Source organism: Leopardus geoffroyi, chromosome A2, assembly GCF_018350155.1.
Source record: "Leopardus geoffroyi isolate Oge1 chromosome A2, O.geoffroyi_Oge1_pat1.0, whole genome shotgun sequence".
In the NCBI taxonomy this organism is placed as follows: Eukaryota; Metazoa; Chordata; class Mammalia; order Carnivora; family Felidae; genus Leopardus; species Leopardus geoffroyi.
Genome location: NC_059331.1, coordinates 2790267 through 2808669, shown reverse-complemented (window position 1 = coordinate 2808669; position 18403 = coordinate 2790267). Strand labels below are relative to the sequence as shown.

The following is an 18403-nucleotide window of genomic DNA, read 5'->3' as shown; positions in this document are numbered from 1 at the left end:
GCAGCCGCTCTGCCCGCGGGGTCAGGGAAAGCCACCCAAGGGGAGGAAGCTTCTGGTTGCCGCGAGGGCGGGCCGGCTTGGGCTGCCTTGAGCAGACCCGACCGCCAGCCCTTGCGGGCAGAGCGCGTCTGCAGAGACTCGGGAGCCCCTGCCGCTGAGCTACCTTGAACTTGCCTCTGAGACCTCTGGGCCCCAGTCTCCCCGGCTGTAAAGTGGGTCCAGTGGCGGTCGTCTCCCGGGAGTGTTAGGGGGTGGGGGGTGCGGCTTTCGGGGCGCCAGCCCAGCGCTGGGGCGTGTGCACGCGTGTAGCTGTTTAGTACAGGGAGCTGCAAACAGAAGACAGAAGTAGACAGGAGAGTACGGCTAAGCTATTTTTATCACGAAATATTTTGTTATTTTTTAATGTTCATTTTTACACATTAAAAATAAAGAGAGAGCAGCAGGGGGGCGGCAGAGAGAGGGGGAGAGAGGATCCCGAGCAGGCTGTCAGCACAGAGCCCTACCCGGGATTTGAACCCACGAGCCGGGAGATCATGACCTGCACCGGAACCGAGAGTGGGACCCTCGGCCGAGACTGAGCCGCCCAGGCGCCCGATGCGTTGGCGTCTTTTCTGGGCGCCTCGGATCTTTTGTCACTAAATCTATTTAGACAAAGAACCAGTTCGTCCCAGAAACGGGGCCCAGCACGCAGGGAACGCTCCCAGAGTTTGCAACGCGCGAGGGAGCGAGTGGTGGACAGAATGCTCTTTGGGAAGCTGGGAATCAGGACAATCTGTAATTCCTTACCTGCCACCATTCACCCTTCCGGGTGGCTCGGGGTGGTAAATGCAAAATCGTGAGAGGAAAAAACGATCCGCGAGGCAGAAAGGGGTTTTCTTAGTCCCGAAGCCTTCGTTTGAGACTTGCCCCCTAGTTTGAAGTTTCAGCCTTTGCCTGAGTCCTGCCCCTGCTGAGGCCCTGATGGTTCCTGGCGCGACGGGGACTTTTGTCCCCCCCCCCCGGCTGTCGGCTGTCGGGGTGAAAGCCAGGATGAGTTTCCCACGTGCCGGGACTGGCAAGCCCGCTGTGGCCTCTGCTCTACTGGGAAGGAACAGGTCCCTTCGGTGACGTGTGGCCCCAAATCAGTGAGCCGGGGGCGTGGTAGAGGGTGGGCAGGGGTGGGGTGGGAAGGGACTGCTCTAGGCAGCGCGTCGGGGGTGGACCCTCCAGGAGGCGATGTTCAGGCCGAGACCATGTGAGTGCCGGCTGCGGCTGCGTGGAGATGCCGGGAGGGAGCCTTCGAGGCCGCGGGCACGGCACGGTGACGGCTAAGGCCGCAAAGGTGCATCGAGCGAGTGCGTGTGAAACCTCCGTAGTGTCACCTGCATGACCACGCCCACTCCTGGGGCCAATCCACGCCAACGAGCTTCTCCAAAGCCTGAAAACAGCCGGCAGCACAGGGCCAGGTTGACCTTTAACCCGCATTCAGAAAATTGTCAACCGAGGGGCGCCTGGGGGGGCTCAGCATGTTGAGGGTCAGACCTTTGGTTTCGTTGGGGCCCCACGTCAGGCTCTGCGCTGACAGAGGGGAGCCTGCTTGGGATTCCCCCTCCCTCCCTCTCTCTCTCTCTCTCTCTCTCTGCCCCTCCCCCACCTCTCTCAAAATAAATAGACGTTAAAAAGCAAAATTTTCAACCGTACTGAAAAGTTGACAGCAGCGGACGGTGGAAGCTCACTTCGTACTGCTTGGATCCCCCCATTGACCTTCTGCTGCGTTTAGTTCACATACTCCCCGCCCCCCCCCCGCCCCCCCGCCCCCATCCACCCCTTCCCCGCGTCCCCTCCCTGCTCTGGGCTTGTAGCATCCCTCGAGGACGGGGGTCTTCCCCGCGTCTGCTGATTGGAAAGGGCCAGCTACCGAAGAGATAAAAACTCACCCAGGCGTGGAACCAGGCGAGGCAGGCGTATGAGGAGCAGGGGGTGGGCGCAGAGGGCACAGACTCCCAGACTCCCGTTCTCCTCGGCTGGGAGCGCCGTGACCTTGGGTTAGCTGCCGGCCGCCTGCTCTGCTGTGTTTAGTTCTTCTCTTAAAAAATTTTTTTTCACGTTTGTTTATTGATTTTGAGAGCGACAGTGAGTGTACCAGCCAGGGAGGGGCAGAGGGAGAGGGAGAGAGAGAGAAATCCCCGCCCCACGTGGGGCTCGAACCCACAAACCCGCGAGATCATGACCTGAGCCGAAACCAAGAGTCGGCCGTGGGGTGCCTGGGTGGCTCAGTCGGTGAAGCGGATGAGTTTGGCTCCGGTCGTGATCTCCCGGTTCGTGGGTTTGAGCCCCATGTGGGGCTCTGTGCCGACAGCTCGGAGCCTGGAGCCTGCTTCGGATTCTGTGTCTCCCTCTCTCTCTCTCTGCCCCTCCCCTGCTCACGCTGTCTCTCTCTGTCTCTCAAAAATAAATAAATGTTAGGGGCGCCTGGGTGGCGCAGTTGGTTAAACGTCCGACTTCAGCCAGGTCACGATCTCGCGGTCCGGGAGTTCGAGCCCCGCGTCGGCCTCTGGGCTGATGGCTCAGAGCCTGGAGCCTGTTTCCGATTCTGTGTCTCCCTCTCTCTCTCTGCCCCTCCCCCGTTCATGCTCTGTCTCTCTCTGTCTCAAAAATAAATAAACAAAAAAAAATAATAATAATAAAAAAAAAATAAAAATAAATAAATAAATGTTAAAAAAAGAAAAAAAAGAGCTGCTCAGCTGGCTGAGTGGCCCAGGCGCCCCTGCTGCATTTACTTCTTGGGTTTTCTGAAATCTTTTCTCTCCAACCTCCGTTCCTTTTGTTTTTTCTTGTCTTGCTGCACCGGCCAGCGTCCCCACCGCCATGGTGGCTCTCGGCTCGTACCGTGGTCCCTGCTTCAGTCAGCTGTCGCTGCGTAACAGGCCGCCCGGAGCTTCGAGCCTGAGCAAACAAGTGCGTGTGTGCTCGCGGCTCTGGGGTCTCGCCCGGGGTCGGCGGGCGCCTGCACCCTGGTCCCGCACCTCGGCTGGGGGCCGCCTACCTCCCCGGTGCGGTCTCCAGTGTGGCGGGCACCCCCGCCGGGACCTCGGGGCTCGGGGTTCCCAGAGGGCAGAACCAGAAGCTTCCACCCTTCCCCACGCCATAGGGTTTCTCCATTGCACCGCACCACTCGGAGCATCCCGTGGCTGCAAAGAGCCGGCCGTCTCCGCTCAGCCGCGGCCCTTCCGGTTTGGAGAGAGGACTTTCTTTTTTTTTTTTTTTTTAAAGTAGACAACGCCAACTTCTTTTTTTTCAACGTTTGTTTATTTATTTATTTATTTATTTATTTATTTATTTATTTTGGGACAGAGAGAGACAGAGCATGAACGGGGGAGGGGCAGAGAGAGAGGGAGACACGGAATCAGAAACAGGCTCCAGGCTCTGAGCCATCAGCCCAGAGCCTGACGCGGGGCTCGAACCCACGGACCGCGAGATCGTGACCTGGCTGAAGTCGGACGCTTAACCGACTGCGCCACCCAGGCGCCCCTGGGGTGGATTTTAAAGGCACAGGTGGGTGATTGTGCTGAAAGACAGACGGCGAGGCTCCTCCCTGGGTCTTGGGGACCCACAGTCCTTCCCGAGCTTTTTGTTTCCACATCCAACAGACGTGGAGACGAGGCTCCCCCGAAGCTGAGACGCGGGCAGAGGGGAGGGGAGAGGGTGTCTGTCCACCCATCATGGGTCAGTCAACGCACAGGCCCAGCCCTGAGGGAGGACGCCCCCAGCCCCCATGAAGAGGACATACATTGATGTCATTGTTGCCTGGAGGGAAAGGACAGGGTGTGCAGGATGGGGCGGTGGTAACTGGGGTGGGGGTAGGGGGACCATCCAGGGCAAGGGCCCTGAGGCCAGCCACTGGAGCAGGGAACAGCTGATAGGAGGTGGGTCCTGCAGGCCGGGAGGAGGGGTTCTGCCTGGGCTTTGGCCTGCTTTAGGGGCTGAGAAACAGGCTCAGAGGGAAGCCCCTGAGGGCGTTAGGAGCTCACTTCCTCCCTCCGGAGCCACGGGGTGGCTGTGAGGTCACCTGCACGGAAGCAATTAGAGCGGCCTGTGGCAGGGTCCTGTGGTAGGGCTGGGCGGCGGGCTGGGGAGAGGGGGCCCAGCTCTGGAGCCCTAGCTTCGGGCACCCACGGAGGCTCAGCGAGACCACAGGAAAGGTGCTCAGAGAGGTGGAGGGGCTCGCCTGAGGCCACACAGCGGTGGGCCGCAGGAGAGCCCAGCCTCAGCCCTGCGCACGTCGTCCCCTGTCCCCTGTCCCCTCCCCCCCTGCCCAGAGGCTGGCACGGCTGTGTCCCGGGGCAGGCGCGCTCTCCCCCTCCCCAGGCTATTTTTAAAACTTAATTTCCTCAAAAATTGGGTGGCTTGTTCAGAAGAGAGTGGGTCACGTCTTGGGCTGGGAGGAGCGACATCGTGGTGTGGCCTCTGCCGTCCCAGCCGGCCTGGCCGGTGGTGGCAGCACAGGGCAGGGCCGTGACCTCCAGCAGTGGACTCGCTGTGAGCAGGAAGGGAAGGCCCTCCGGGGCCGGGGGGGCCACGGTTTTTGAAGGTTTTGAGCAGCAGGGGGTGGGGGGGTCCTCACAGGCACGGTGCTGTGGTGGGGGGTGGGGCAGACGGACCGCCGCGGGGCTTCCTGCCGGAGGAGGCCGGTGTGGACGCGGATGGGCAGGAGGGCGAGTAGGGCTGTGAGTGGCCAGGCCGCCCCCCGACCTGCTGAGGAGCCTGAGGAGCCGGGAGGACTCGGGAGCAGGTGCAGCCGTGGGGGGTGGGGGAGCCCGGGACCTCGGTGTTGGGCCTGCTCGGCCTGGGAGCTGCAGAGGACGAAGTCCAGAATGTTCTGCCCCGGTCCACCGCCAGCTTCTTGCCTTCTCTCCTCTTCCTTCCCCCACAGCCCACACATAACATCATGAATTGTTCTGTTGGGCAGCCAGCAGAACTATCACGTCAGCTTTCTAGCACCTTCTGCGACCCGCTTGCCTCTAGCTGAGCCTCGGGGTGGGCCCACGTTCAGGCCCAGGGCCTGGGCACCCAGGTTGGAGGGTCTGTGGGTGGTCACCTGGGGCCTCGGGCAGGTGAGCCAGCCTCCGTGTGTCGGCTTTGACCTCCTGGCTGGGGTGTTCTTTGCCGGGCCCTGCGGCCGTGACCATGGCATTGGCCGGTTGCCCACCCAGCCTCAGTTTCCCTGCCTGGACCATCTCCGACACCTGGCTGACTGACGCACAGGGCAGTGGTGGCACTGGGGTGGTGGTTGTGGCTGAAGGAGGACACTGGTCACCCACCCTGCCCGCCCAGGCCTGCCCCGCGTTCTGTGTTTCCTTTTCTCAATAAGCGTAACTCATACCATAAAATTCACGCTTTGAAGAACACGGTTTAGTTTTTCGTGTATTCCCAATGTCGTGCCACTGTCACCACTGATTCTAGAACATTCTTATCCTGCTAAAGAAAACCCCATTCCCTTTGACAGTCATTCCCCTTGACAGTCATTCCCCAGTCCGCAGCCTTGTCCGCTCTTCGGGACTGGAACCCCGTCTCAGCCCCACCACACCCACGGTCCTCTCTCTAGCCCGACCTCCCCTGAGCTCCAGACTCGGGGTCCGGCTGATCCTGGAGTCTCTGTGCGGGGGGCTCCCGGGCGTCTCACACTCAGCTTGGCCACGCTGCACCCGACTGTCCCCCACACCTGCTCCTGCCTTGTTCCTCATCTTGGCTGAGGCTGCTCATTCCTTCCGTTAATGGCTTTAGTCATAGTCCTTAGTCATCCTGGATTCCCTGCTTTTCGCTTTGCCTCCAGTGAGGGTAGCCTGTCTGTCCCAACTTGAGACCTGTCCAGAATCTGCCCACCTCCCCTCTGCCTCCCCCACCCGGTCCAGCCCATCCTCTCCTGAAGGACCAGCTCAGTTCCCCCCAACCCCGTCCCCCAGTCCGTTCTCCCCGTAGTGGCCGCCAGAGGGCGCCCACGAGCACCCAAGTCGGATCCCCTCCCTCTGCCCACAGCCCTCCAGGGCTCCCACCTTCCTGTGGGGAAAAGCATAAGTCCTCCCTTGCTGGCCTGACCCCTCACCCATCACCCAAGCCAAGGCCCTCCACCGTCCTGGTCACCACTTGCCTTCCCGCCAGCCTGACACGTAGACACCCAGCACGCGAGTTTCTGTTGCGGCTAAACAAATCACACGGCCTGATCTAAAACCACACTCTGGAGGTCATGAGTCTAAGATGGGTGTCGCGGGGACCAAACCCAGGCATGGGCAGGGCCGGTTCCCCCCGAAGCCCCAGGGAGACCCCTCTCCTGCCTTTTCCGCCTTCCGGAGGTGTCACATCCTGGCCCGCGCGCCCCCCTCCCCCCCCCCCCCCCCAGCCAGCAGCATGGGGTCTGCCCGTCTCTCTGCCTCCCTCTCATGAGGATCTCGTGGGGACGCTGGGCCCAGGGACCCCGGGTCTCCCCAACCTCAGACCTCACCAGCCTTGGCTTCCTCCCACCTGTAAAGCCCACCCCCTCTGCAGGAGGCAGGGGTATGTCTGCGGTCCATACTCGTTTGAACAGATAATCCTCAGCAGAAGCCTGCTTTGCAGGTGAGGATGCCAGGGCTCAGAGAGGTCAGTGGTTGGCCTCCCCACAGGGAGCCAGGATTGGAGGGCAGGGTGTTAGGGATAAAAACTGCCTGCTCCGTCACCGTGAGCCTCTCTCCACGGTGAGCACCTCTTTCCCGGGGACAGTGTGAACAGGGGCCAGGGAGCCGTCACTCCAGCCCTGGCCGCCTGGTCCCTTCCCACTGACCCAGCCGGTCACGTGATTTCTCTGTGGCCCGAGGACGTTGGATCTGGTTGAGCCTGCTTCCGCCGGCAGGGGAAGGCCACAGTTGTCAGTTTGGTCAGCCCTTTGCTGCCAGGGACTTAAAACGTCTTTGGGGTCAGTGGTGGGTTGACGTCCGCACCCGTTTCCCAGCTGGGGTACTGTCCCTCCGTAGGGGTGCAGGGAGCAGAGTGAGGTCGGAGACACCTGTGTGCGGGGAAGGCAGGGTGGTGACACGGTGGGGTGGAGGGCCGCCCCTGTCTCCGGGCTGAAGCCTCTCTCTTCTCTCCTGCAGGGTTGGCCCAGAAGAAGATGGCCCCGTCGGAGGTGAGTGTCCTGTGGCCTTCCTGACCCACTTCTCCGAAGACCGACCAGCCCCGGGGCCTGCTGTGCGGCCTGGGGCAGCTGGCCGCACCTCCCCGGGCCCCACGCTCTGGCAGGTGGCAGGCAGTGAAAGTCCCTCGGTCCTGCCGGCATCTTGAGTTTCAGGGAGGGGAGCCGCTGGGGAAGGAAGAGCGAGGACCCGGCCTGGACAGTGAGGGACAGAGGGACGGAGACTGAGGGTCCAGAGGGGTGGGAGGGGAGCCGGGCAAGGGCGGGTCCCTGAGGAGCCCCCGGGAGGAGGGGGGTCCAGTCAGATGCGGCACCGCTGGTGTAGCATCGGTTGTCCCCACACGCCCGCCCACGTCTTCCGTCTTCCCGTCCGGGATCCAGAGAGCTCCTGCTCCTGCCGGGGCGGCTGCTCGCCCGCGCCTTGCACCGTTGGGGGTCAGCACTGTCCCTGGTCCTGAAAGCGGCCTGTGGGAGCGAGTCTGTGAGCCCCGCATTCCAGGAGCAGCCCAGACGTGGCGTCCCTGTACCGGCGCTAGCTTCCCGGCCCCAGGCACCTGTGTCCCTCGGGTTGCCACCCGTCACGTGGGGCCCTTGTCAGGAGGGCTCTCCTGGAGGCTGTCTGGCCACAGGGCAGTGGGGAGTCAGCGAGGGGTGCGGAGCAGGGGCTGTGCCACCGATTTCTGGGGAGAGCCCGCCCCCTGGTGGCCAGTATGCGCAACACGCCGGGGCCTGCTGAGGAGCGACGGCAGCTGGGGGGCTGCCGGAACCCCCGTGGGGCAGTGGGGGTTGGGCTGATGTGAGTGCTCCCAGCTGGAGGCCAGAGGGTTTCACGGGCTGTTTGGATGGTGCAGGTACACAGTAGATGTTTCTTAAATGTCCGTGAGCGGACAGCCCCCACCGCCCCTCCACCGTTCTCCCCTGTGGAGCCGCACATCAGTGCTGGTGGCTCCCACACAAATTTGTCACGCCTGCCCTGGCTGTCCCCACACAGGTCCCGGGCCAGTGGGACCTCTCCCTGTTTCACAGTCATTCCAGCCCAGATGTCTCGGCCCTAAGGGACGCTGTGTGATGTCTGGAGACATCTGTGGCTGTCAGGACGCAGTGAGGCTGCTCACTGCTCACAGTGCCTGGGACGCCCCATAGGGGACAACCCAGCCCTCCCCCCGCCCCCGTCAGCAGGGCCAGGGAGTCCCTGAAGTTAGGGTTCTGCTCCTGAGGAACCGGAAGTCCGGTCTGGGCCTGGGCCCCTCTGGATGTGCAGAGATGGACCGTGTGGCCCCAGTGGGTGACGGGGCACCTGCCCTGCCCTGGAGCCCGCCCACACCAGACTCCGCCCCACGTGGCTTGCCAGCCAGTGACTCAGCCCTGACTCTGGTCAGGATTTCCAGAGCACTCTGGCCCCAGCGGCGCCTCCTTGCTGATGTGTAATGCTTCCTGCTTCCTCCTCTCCAGGCCCCGTCGATGGCTGGACAGCTGGGCCCCGGCCACGGGAAGAAGTTGGGTCATCGGGGCGTGGACGCGTCTGGCGAAACCACCTACAAGAAGGTTCCTCCTCTGCCCTCGGCTGGTTGGGGTGGGGCAAAGTGGAGAAGGGCTCCCAGCCATCCGGGGCCCCCCGTCCCAGCAAGGTCCTTGCCTGCTGTCGCCGTCACAAGCATCGGGCAATGTGTCCGGAGCTGCACCACCACCCGCCCGGCTACAGGAGCCGCCTGCGACCCCGGGCGAGCCCTCAGCCGCTCCGGCCCTGCTGGCTCACCCGGAAAAGGGGAAATGCGGTTCTCCTTCCTTCCCTCGGAAAGCGGGGCTGAGCTGTCACCCCCACCCCCTCCTCCTCAAGTGTGGGCGGCCTCCAGCCCAGGTAGCCTGGGCGACGTAATGCTGGGCGGCCCCGACATGCCCCACCGTGGCTGGGGAAACCGAGGCACGGAGCGGCGGTGTCGCTCACGCAGCGTGACCGTGCACGTCACCGGGAGAGTAGGTAGCAGGAACCCGGGTTCACGGAGATGAAGTTGGGAAGTCACTCTGTAAATGGATTTCCAAAAAGGAAATCCTGGCAGTAGATAGAACCCTGCCGAATCGGGACGGTTTTGAGAAGCTGGAACCTTCTAGAACCTTGATGGAAAACAGGCCTCGGGGCTGCGTGAGGTGATATTGGAGTCCCAGCCAGGCCACCTCGCCGTGGGGTCGTGTGAGCTGAACGACAGCCCAGAGGCCAGCGGGTCTGGGGCAAGTAGTGGGCAGGCACCCCGGGGCCCCTTGCGTGATGGGTGCCAGGGTCAAGCTGCGAGCTGCACATCTGGCTCGTCCTGCTGCCCCGAGGGCCTTCTCGTTTTGCCTCCCCGCCCTGGGGGCCGAGGGTCTTGATCCAGCTGGGTTTCCCCACAGACCACGTCCTCCACCCTGAAGGGGGCCATCCAGCTGGGCATCGGCTACACCGTGGGCAACCTGAGCTCCAAGCCAGAGCGTGACGTGCTCATGCAGGACTTCTATGTCGTGGAGAGCATCTTCTTCCCCAGGTGGGCCCGGGCCCTGCGCCATGGAGACTGGCCCCAATGCCCGTAGCAGCTCACCCAGCACGCAGACACTGTTGGGATGCAAACAGCCTTGCTGTTCTCTGAGTTCCCTTCTCTGCTGGAAATAGCACGGGCCTCTCCTGGCACCTTCTTGGCTTTGAGGCCTGACCCTGTACCGGTCGTGATGTTAGTTTGCTGCCGAATCAGAGGGCTGCAGTACAACGGTGATTTTAAGAAACGGGAGAAGAAAACGTAAAGTTCACTTTTCTCTCACATGGAAAATACTGACAGGCGATCCAGGGCCATCAGGCAGCTCCCCGGTGTTGGGGTCCCGTGTTTTTCTGGCCGTTCCACCGTCCTTGTGTGCAGCTTTTGCAGCCAGGGGTTTCAGGTAGCTGCCCGAGATCCTGCCATCACGTCTGCATTCCACTAGCAGAAGGAAGAGAGCACATGCCCCTCCCCAGGCAGGGCAGCACCAAGAAATGATGGTTTCTGCTCTGCTCATAGCCCATTGGCCCGTCACGGTCACATGACCAGAGCTAGCTGCAGGAGAGGCTGGGCAGTGGGCTTCCTCCGGGCGGCCATGTGCCCAGCCAGCACTGGCAATGGATGTTGGGACATAGCCCTCTGTCCCCTGGGGAGTCCCATGCCACCGTCTTGAGTTGGCCGTCTGGAGAAGGCCTTGGAGCTCAGCGGCCAGGGCGCCGCCCAGGCCTGGGACGTCCGTGCCACCGGGGAGTCGGGGAGGCACCCACGAGGCCGCCGTCCCTCACAGGCCCCCTCCCTCCTTGCTCCACAGTGAAGGCAGCAACCTCACCCCCGCCCACCACTTCCAGGACTTCAGGTTCAAGACCTACGCACCTGTCGCCTTCCGCTACTTCCGGGAACTCTTCGGGATCCGACCGGATGATTACTTGGTAAGAGCGTCAGTCAGCTGCTGCTGCGTAACAAGCTGCGGCACACCGGCGGCCCACAGCGCCACCTGTCTGTCCCTTGTGGTTTCTGTGGGTCAGGACTTCGGGTGCAACTCAGCCGGGTTCTTTGCTCAGGGTTGTGCTGGAGGGTGGGCTGGGGCTAGAGCCTCGTGGGGCACCGGACTGGGGGAGGGTCTGCTTCCAGCTCCACGATGACATTGGCGGGACCCCCTCCTCGCCCATCGGCTGGGGCTTCCGTTCCATCCCTGCGGGCCTCTTGGTCAGAGCGTGAGCGACAGGAGTGTCCTGTCCCCTTTGCCACGTCTGTGGGTTGGAGGCGTGTCACGTGTCACGCCTCCCTTCGGGAGGAGGTGGGTCGTGGGGACCAGTTCAGAGCGTCCCCTCGGTTCTGGTGTGGTTTTAGTCTCTCTAATTAGAATAATCTTGCAGCGTCTGGGGGGTTCAGTTGGTTAAGCGTCGACTCTTGATCTCGGCTCTCAGGTCACGATCTCATGGTTCATGGGTTCGAGCCCCATGTCGGGCTCCGTGCTCGAGCACACTGAACCTGCTTGGGATCCTCTCTCTCTCCCTCTCTCTCTGCCCCTCCGCTGCTCTCTGTCTCTCTCTGTCTCTCAAAACAAATAAATAAACATTTAGAAAAATCAGAACCTAGGCCCTACCCTTTGATCTCACAGTGAACGATCAGGACTCCTGAAAGTTACAGCTCGCCTGCACCCGGGGCTCGTCACCTGGGTGGGTCAGTCTGCGCTTGGGGAAGGTCTGGCGGGTCTGTTTCGAGTTCGCCCGGTCACCGGTCTGCGACTTTGTGTTCGGGAAGCCTTACTCCCTGGGCAAGAGTGTGTCCGTGACCGTTGGATATACTCTGTGTAATCCTGTCACCGTCTGCTGTCCCTGGGGCTCGGCCTGTGGGCCTGCTGGCTCTCACCTGCAGTGACTCGTCTCCCTGCGTGTCGGGAGGTTCTTGGCCTCACTCTCCCCTGGGTTCTTAGTCTGCGGGAAAGCCGTGCCCTCAGCCGCGGCCGTGTCCCTGCAGAGAGAGCAGCATTTGCTCCGGCCGTGGGCACGTCCGGGTGCCCAGAAGTCACGGTGCCCCTTGCCAGGGCCAAGGCCTGGTCCTCTGACCACAGCATCCGTGTCATGCTCCCCCTCCGGCCTCCACCGCAGCGCCGTAATGACGTTCCCTTTGGTCCTGCAGCCTCCTCGGAGTGAAGCCAGCCTGGTGGTTCCGTAGTAGAGATGACCTGGGTGACCTCGGTTTTAGGTCTCGGGCGGGAAAGGGGACACCTGTGGTGCTCGCCGTGGCAGTGGGGATGCGGCCTCTGTGTGCTGGTGGGGAGCGGACCCAAGCTGGTCCTGGCGGCGGAGTGGACGCAGGGCGATGGCCGAGGGCCTGTCTCGGCCTTGAGTGGGTGCTCAGCAGGTGTCCTCTGTCCTCTTCAAGACCTGCCCTGTTTGCAGCGACAGGGTGGCCAGGGCCCCTGGATCCGAGAGGCCCTCCCGCGGCGGGGGTGGGGAGCTCGGACACGGCTGGATGGTGCACCCAGACAGCACCACTGCCCCCATTTATCAGCTCTGGTCCCTCGGTTCCTCTCTCTTCCCGGCCGGGTCCCTGTGGGCCATGGGCATCACCTCGGCTCCAGAGACTTCTGTGGCGGCCGCCGTGGTCCTGAGTTCTGTGGGGGCTCGCCCACCACCACTGTGAGAGCCCTGGGCTGACCCGGTGTGGACTTCGGCTCAGGACAGCAGGGCAGCGGCCGGGGGAGGCGGGGGACACGTGCGGGGGCGGGGGCTGCAGACGGTCAGCCTCGGGCCACGGGCGCCCACCCTGGGCACTGCGGGGAGAGGGGGCACGCCTGGGGTCGTCTGCCCGTGACCCTGTCCCGGCGGCCGGTGGTCTCTTGGCTGGGAAGTCCGCCTGTGTCGCCGCTGCCTCCTCTGCAGCCAGGACCCCGTGAGGCCTGAGCCCTGTACGCTGCCCCCCAGGCCGCTCCCTGAGGGCAGCGGCTGCCGGCATTGCTTCCAGACCGTTCTCTGCTCACAGACTTCTTTTGTGCAAAGCCGCGCAGTTCCCTTCGGCGCTCATCTCTCCTCCTCTCCTCCTCTCCTGCCAGCTGGGGCCCGCTGTAAGGCCTTGGGGTTTCCCTGTTCCCGGCGGGCTCCCGAGGCCCAGGACGCCGCTCACTGCTGTGCTTAAGGGCAGGGTGGGGGGAGGTGGGAGTGAGGAGGGAGAGCACGGGCAGCCTGGGCCTGGGCCTCTGTTTCCGAGGGTGCGGGGGCCTCGTGGCTGTGGGCGGAGCAGGACGGACAGAGGGCCGCGCTGGCTGCAAACTGGACCTGTTCTCCCCCCGCACAACCCACCGCCTCCCTGAGCTGCCTCCTTGCTGTCTGCGGCCAGCACAGCTGGGAGGCCCACTGACTCGGCTCCCCTCCGCCGACAGCCCTGGCCCGGGCCCCCACGCGGCTCCCCGCACCGTCGCCCCCACAGTCCAGATGGCCCGGGCAGCCTGTCCTGGCCCGGCTTCCAGGCATCCGCACGTCCTGTCTTACTAACAGGCTTGCGTCAGCCCTGCTCCAGCCTGGTGCCCGTTTCGGAGCCGGTCACCACGTTGGGGACTGCCAGCACATTCCTCCTGAGTGGCCTGGCTGTTGGCTCCGCTCCCCTGAGGCACGGACAGGGGAGACCTCTCGCCCCCGCCCCTCCCACCCCCCTGAGGTTACCTGACAGCACGAGCGCACTAGCAGTTAGAGGTGGCGCTGTTGTCCTTGTGGTCAGCACTAGGTCGCAGGTGTAGGGGCAACAGCTGTGGCCTCGGACCCCTCTTCCAGGATGGCGCCCGCAGTCCCTGGGGGGGGGGGGTCATGCCTCTGGTGTGTGCCCATCCCACCCACAGCCGGCCCCCGACTAACCGCCCGGTGCCTGGGACACCGGGCCGCAGCCCGGAGTTTGCACAGCACCACGGCTTGCTAGACCACGGCTCATCCTGGGCTCGGCCGTGGCCAGGCAGCGGGTGGGGGCGCCCGATCTTCCCAGGGTCGTTGTCCGGCCAGGGCGTGCTGACTGCTGGGGTATCGGGTTAGGGTCCTTACACCCAGCGATACAGTAAGTGTTCCCTCGGCGTTTACCCTGTGGCCCAGGGGGGAGAGTGCTGTGGCCTCGTCCCTGTCATATACCAGCGACACTCAGTCAGGACTTCGGGGGTGCAGGGGACAGAAACCCAACCCACCAACCCAAACAGCCTTAATCCCGAAAAACACCTCGGTGGCTCATTAGCTGAAAAGGCCCAGGGGCAGCAGCCCGCAGGGCCTCACTTTCCTTGGCTTCTTAACAGACCAGGCACCTGCTGTATGCTGGGCTCTGTCATGGGTGCTGGGGACCCTCCGTGAGAAAAATGCTTAAAAATCCCTGGGTCCACAGAGTTTACTGTTTGTTGGTGGGAAGGACGTGTGGGGCTGATGGACAGGAAGCATGGAAGAAAGCCGATGTCCATGGAAGAGAAGATGGGGAAGAGAAGGGTGTGCTGGGAGCCGTGGTTGGGGTTGCTTGCCAGGGACACAGGCTCCCCTCTCAGCTGTTCTTGTGCGTGGCATCCGTACCAAAGGTTGTCTTGTGGTCCAGCATGGCTGCTGGGGTTCCAGCTGTCACATCAGCTTTCCAGGTGGGAAATGGATGGGAAGGAGGGAGGGGCACCAGCGTTTGTCACCTGATTAGGGATTCAGAAGCTTCTACAGGCTCGTTGACCAGAGTTGACTGTTGTGGCCTCAGCTAGCTGCGGGGAAGGTTGGGCAGTGAGTCTTGGCCAGATGGGTGCGCAACCCAGCACGACTGGGTGTCTGTTACTAACAGGAGAGGGACCGTGCCCTGGGAGATGGGCACCCAGGCTGCAGATTAGCCCGGGGTTCAATTCCTTGCTGTGTGGCCTCAGGCGTGTCAGTTTCCCTCTCTGAGCGTATTTCTTCATCTGTGAAAGGAGGCTGACAGTGACCTGTTCCAGAGCTGTCCGCTAGATGCTGGGCGTGTGGGGTGTCAGCGACCCACCTGCCCACTCACTGCCCCCCCAGTACTCGCTGTGCAACGAGCCACTGATCGAGCTGTCCAACCCCGGCGCCAGCGGCTCCCTGTTCTACGTCACCAGTGACGACGAGTTCATCATCAAGACGGTGATGCACAAGGAGGCCGAGTTCCTGCAGAAGCTGTTACCCGGCTACTACATGGTGAGGAGCCCCGCCCTGCAGCCCCGCTCCACCCCGCCCCCGCCCCCTATGTGCCGCCGAGGAGCCCCGCCCTGCGGCCCGACCCACCTCCGCCCCTCCCCTGCCCCTACACAGTGAGAAGCCCCGCCCCACTTTTTGTCCCGCCCCCTACATGGTGAGGAGCCCCGCCCCTGGCTCCTACAGGGTGAGGGGCCCCGCCCTGCAGCCCTCCCCACCTCCACCCCATACGTAGTGAGGGCCCCTGCCCCACCTCCGCCCCGCCCCTTCCCCCTACGTGGGGAGGAGCTCTGCCCCACCCCGCCCCCTACATGGTGAGCAGCCCTACCCCGCCCCCTACATGCTGAGGAGCCCCGCCCTGCGGCCCGACCCACCTCCGCCCCTCCCCTGCCCCTATACAGTGAGGAGCCCCGCCCTGCGGCCCCGCCCCCTACATGCTGAGGAGCCCCGCCCTGCGGCCCTACCCACCTCCGCCCCTCCCCTGACCTTACACAGTGAGGAGCCCCACCCTGCGGCCCCGCCCCACTTTTTGCCCCGCCCCCTACATGGTGAGGAGCCCCGCCCCTGGCTCCTACAGGGTGAGGGGCCCCGCCCCTATGCTGATGCCCCCCCCCTTCCCCGCAGCTCCGCCCCCACCTCGGCCCCGTCCCCACCCCTACATGGTGAGGAGCCCCGCCCTGCAACCCCGCCCCGCCCCCAGCTCCTTTCCTGTTGGGAGCAGGTTCAATAGCAGCCACGGGCTCTGAGACTAAGGAATTTGGGCAGATGGGGTCCGGGAGACCCCTTTTGGGCAGGCCATGGGAAGTCCTCCTGAGCCTCGCCTTCACCCCAACCCCCCGAGCACCACCACGCGGTGCCTCAACACTTGGCAAGCAGGACTCGCCATCTGAACCCTCATGGCCTTCCCTGGGGGTGGGGGGAGTGGGGGTGGGGGCGGGGGCGGGCCCAGCCTTCACTCCCCATCCCTTCTCCCCACCGACGCCCCTGAGTCACGGAGCCCAGAAATCGAGGCTTGTGTCTTGGTAGCTGGTGACTCAGGCGTGGGGGAGGGAGGCTGGACCACCAGCTGGCATGTCACAAAGGACCAGCTGCCGGGGCACTTCCCATTCCCTGTGTGACTCACAGCCTGAAAGGGCGGCTCAGATCCCTGGGCCGGAGTGGAAGCAGGAGTGGGCAAGGGTCGTGACCAGGCACCTGGCAGGGGTGCGGATAGGCTTTTCTGGACAGCTCTGTTCAGATTGTGGCCCCTCTCCACCCGGGGCGTCTCATTCATAGTGCATGATGGCCAGGGGGTCCCTGGCCCCCATGGTCAGGGGTCGGCAAGCTTCCTGTAAAGAACCATCCGGTGAATGTTGGGGCTTTGTGACCCAGGCATAACCTACCTCCATAGCTCAGCCCTGCTGTCACCGCAGGGAAGTCCCATGGACCCCGAGTGAGTGGACAGGCTCCACGTGCCTGGATAACTTCCTTTACTGACACTGAAATATCAAGTTCATGTCGTTTTCACAAGTCACAGAACGCTACTTTCCTTTTTTCTCCCCAACTTTTTTAACAACATAAAGCCATTCATAGCTTAACCGCTGGCCACGTGAGAACGAGTGGGTAGTTGGACTTGGTCCCGTGTTCAGAGTTTGCCAACCCTTGTCCTGGACCGTGCCTGGAAGCCGTGACCCCGTGTCACCCCAGGCTGGGGAGGTGGGGCACCTGGGTCTGGCCTGGGGGGAAGCCAGCCCCTGACACCCGGAGGATCTCATCTGCTGGAACCTGGCTAACGTCAGATCTCTGGGAGGGCAGAGTGCGGGGCTGGCCCAGGCGGGTGGTGGTCGGGGAGGGCTTCCTGGAGGTGGCCCTGCACAGAGTGTGCCGGTGACGGCGGCCGTGGCGACTGTCCTCCAGCCCTGTCCTCCTCCTTCGCCTCCCAGAACCTCAACCAGAACCCGCGGACGCTGCTGCCCAAGTTTTACGGGCTGTACTGCGTGCAGTCGGGCGGCAAGAACATCCGCGTGGTGGTCATGAACAACATCCTGCCGCGCGTTGTCAAGATGCACCTCAAGTTCGACCTCAAGGGCTCCACGTACAAGCGGCGGGCCAGCAAGAAGGAGAAGGAGAAGAGCATTCCCACCTACAAGGACCTGGACTTCATCCAGGACATGCCCGAGGGGCTGCTGCTCGACGCAGACACCTTCTCCGCCCTTGTCAAGACGCTGCAACGGGACTGCCTGGTGAGGCCGCCACACCCACACGCCCCCCCCACCCCTGTGCAGGGGAGGAGCCCAGAGCGGAGTGCGGGGGTGGGGGGGTGCAGTTGAGGGTCCCTCGCCTCTCTGGGCCTCAGTTGTCCCGTCTGTGAAATGGGGACGCTGGTGGAAGCGAGTGCAGCGTGAGCCCCAAGCCCACGGACCCCCTTGCCCCCGCTTGTCCTCGTGGTCTCCTCCACCCCCTGTGACCTGGGGGGTTTCGAGCCTGCTCCCCTGGACTAGAGATCTCATCTAGTCTCGGGGAGCAGGCTCGAAACCCGAGGCCCCCAGGCCCACCACCCCTGGCTCCTAGGCCTCTTGGAAAACTTCGCATGACCTTGCCCGAGGACCCCCCCCCCCCCCCAGACCTCTCGGGACCTCGGGCTTCCCTGAGCCCAGGTGTCAGAGCCCTGGGGGCCAGGAGCAGGTTTTGTGTGCGGAGTGCCTGGACTCTGTCAGGAGGAAGGAAACACCCTGGCCCCTGTGTGGATGCCACGTCTCGGGTCCCATTGCCGGCCACGTGGCCTGGCCCCTTGCCCCTGACCCCTTGGTCTCCTGGCCATCCGTGAAATGGGGGTCAGGACAGGCCCCCTGCGAGGCTGTGGGGACCGAGTGGGCGCAGACCCCGATGCAGCTTGGGGTTGTGGGGGGCCGGGCACCGGGAGCGTGACCTGTCGACCCCACCCCCGGCAGGTGCTGGAGAGCTTCAAGATCATGGACTACAGCCTGCTCCTGGGCGTGCACAACATTGACCAGCAGGAGCGGGAGCGGCAGGCCGAGGGCGCCCAGAGCACCGCGGACGAGAAGCGGCCGCTGGGCCAGAAGGCCCTCTACTCCACGGCCATGGAGTCCATCCAGGGCGGGGCCGCGCGCGGGGAGGCCATCGAGTCGGACGACACGTAGGTGACCCGGGGCTGTGGGGCCCTCAGGTGTGAGGCGGGCAGGGAAAGTTGGCCGCGAGGGCAAGAGACGAGGAGCAGACGTGTCCAGAAGCCCGCGTGTGGCTGGTTCCTGGTGTTTGAATCGGAGCAGCGGAGTCTGCCTGCCAGGCCCCGCGAGGGTCACAGGTGGACGCACAGCCCCCCCCCCGGCCGGGTGATGACTGGGGCGTTCCGGCTCAGTCTGTCCGCAGACTGAGGCCCGTGGCCATCCGTGTGGGAAACAGATGCCCCCTCCCCCTGCCGGACCCCAGAATGGGTTAAAGCGCCACCATCTGAAGCAAAGCCGTAGGGGTGGTGAGTGCTGGGGACGAGGCAACATCTACAGCAGGGGGCCGAACCCAGAGCCCTGGGAAGAACAGGCCCCGGTGGTGGAGGCCGTGGTCATGGTCTCAGAGAGGGCTGTGCCCCCTGCCCGAGACAGACT

The 18403-nt window shown here is 63.5% G+C and overlaps 1 protein-coding gene and 1 long non-coding RNA gene across 13 annotated transcripts in view; one reads left to right on the top strand and one right to left on the bottom strand.

Annotated features, from left to right (window-relative positions):
• Positions 1-18403, top strand: part of PIP5K1C (phosphatidylinositol-4-phosphate 5-kinase type 1 gamma) — a 49939-nt gene that overhangs the window by 13752 nt on the left and 17784 nt on the right. For 11 of the 12 annotated variants that reach the window (XM_045491479.1, XM_045491475.1, XM_045491471.1 and 8 more), the window contains exons 2-8: positions 7107-7138; positions 8597-8689; positions 9530-9660; positions 10457-10574; positions 14652-14804; positions 16724-17023; positions 17732-17937. In XM_045491479.1, coding sequence (XP_045347435.1) covers positions 7107-7138; positions 8597-8689; positions 9530-9660; positions 10457-10574; positions 14652-14804; positions 16724-17023; positions 17732-17937 — 1033 coding nt within the window. Of the gene's footprint in view, positions 1-7106; positions 7139-8596; positions 8690-9529; positions 9661-10456; positions 10575-14560; positions 14805-16723; positions 17024-17731; positions 17938-18403 lie in introns of those variants that run through there. The other variant, XM_045491482.1, reaches the window with a different exon arrangement.
• Positions 65-3032, bottom strand: LOC123605101. The gene is made up of 3 exons (XR_006715575.1): positions 2760-3032; positions 1917-2065; positions 65-326 (listed from the first exon to the last, which is right to left on the bottom strand). It is a non-coding gene; the product is annotated as an uncharacterized LOC123605101 (long non-coding RNA).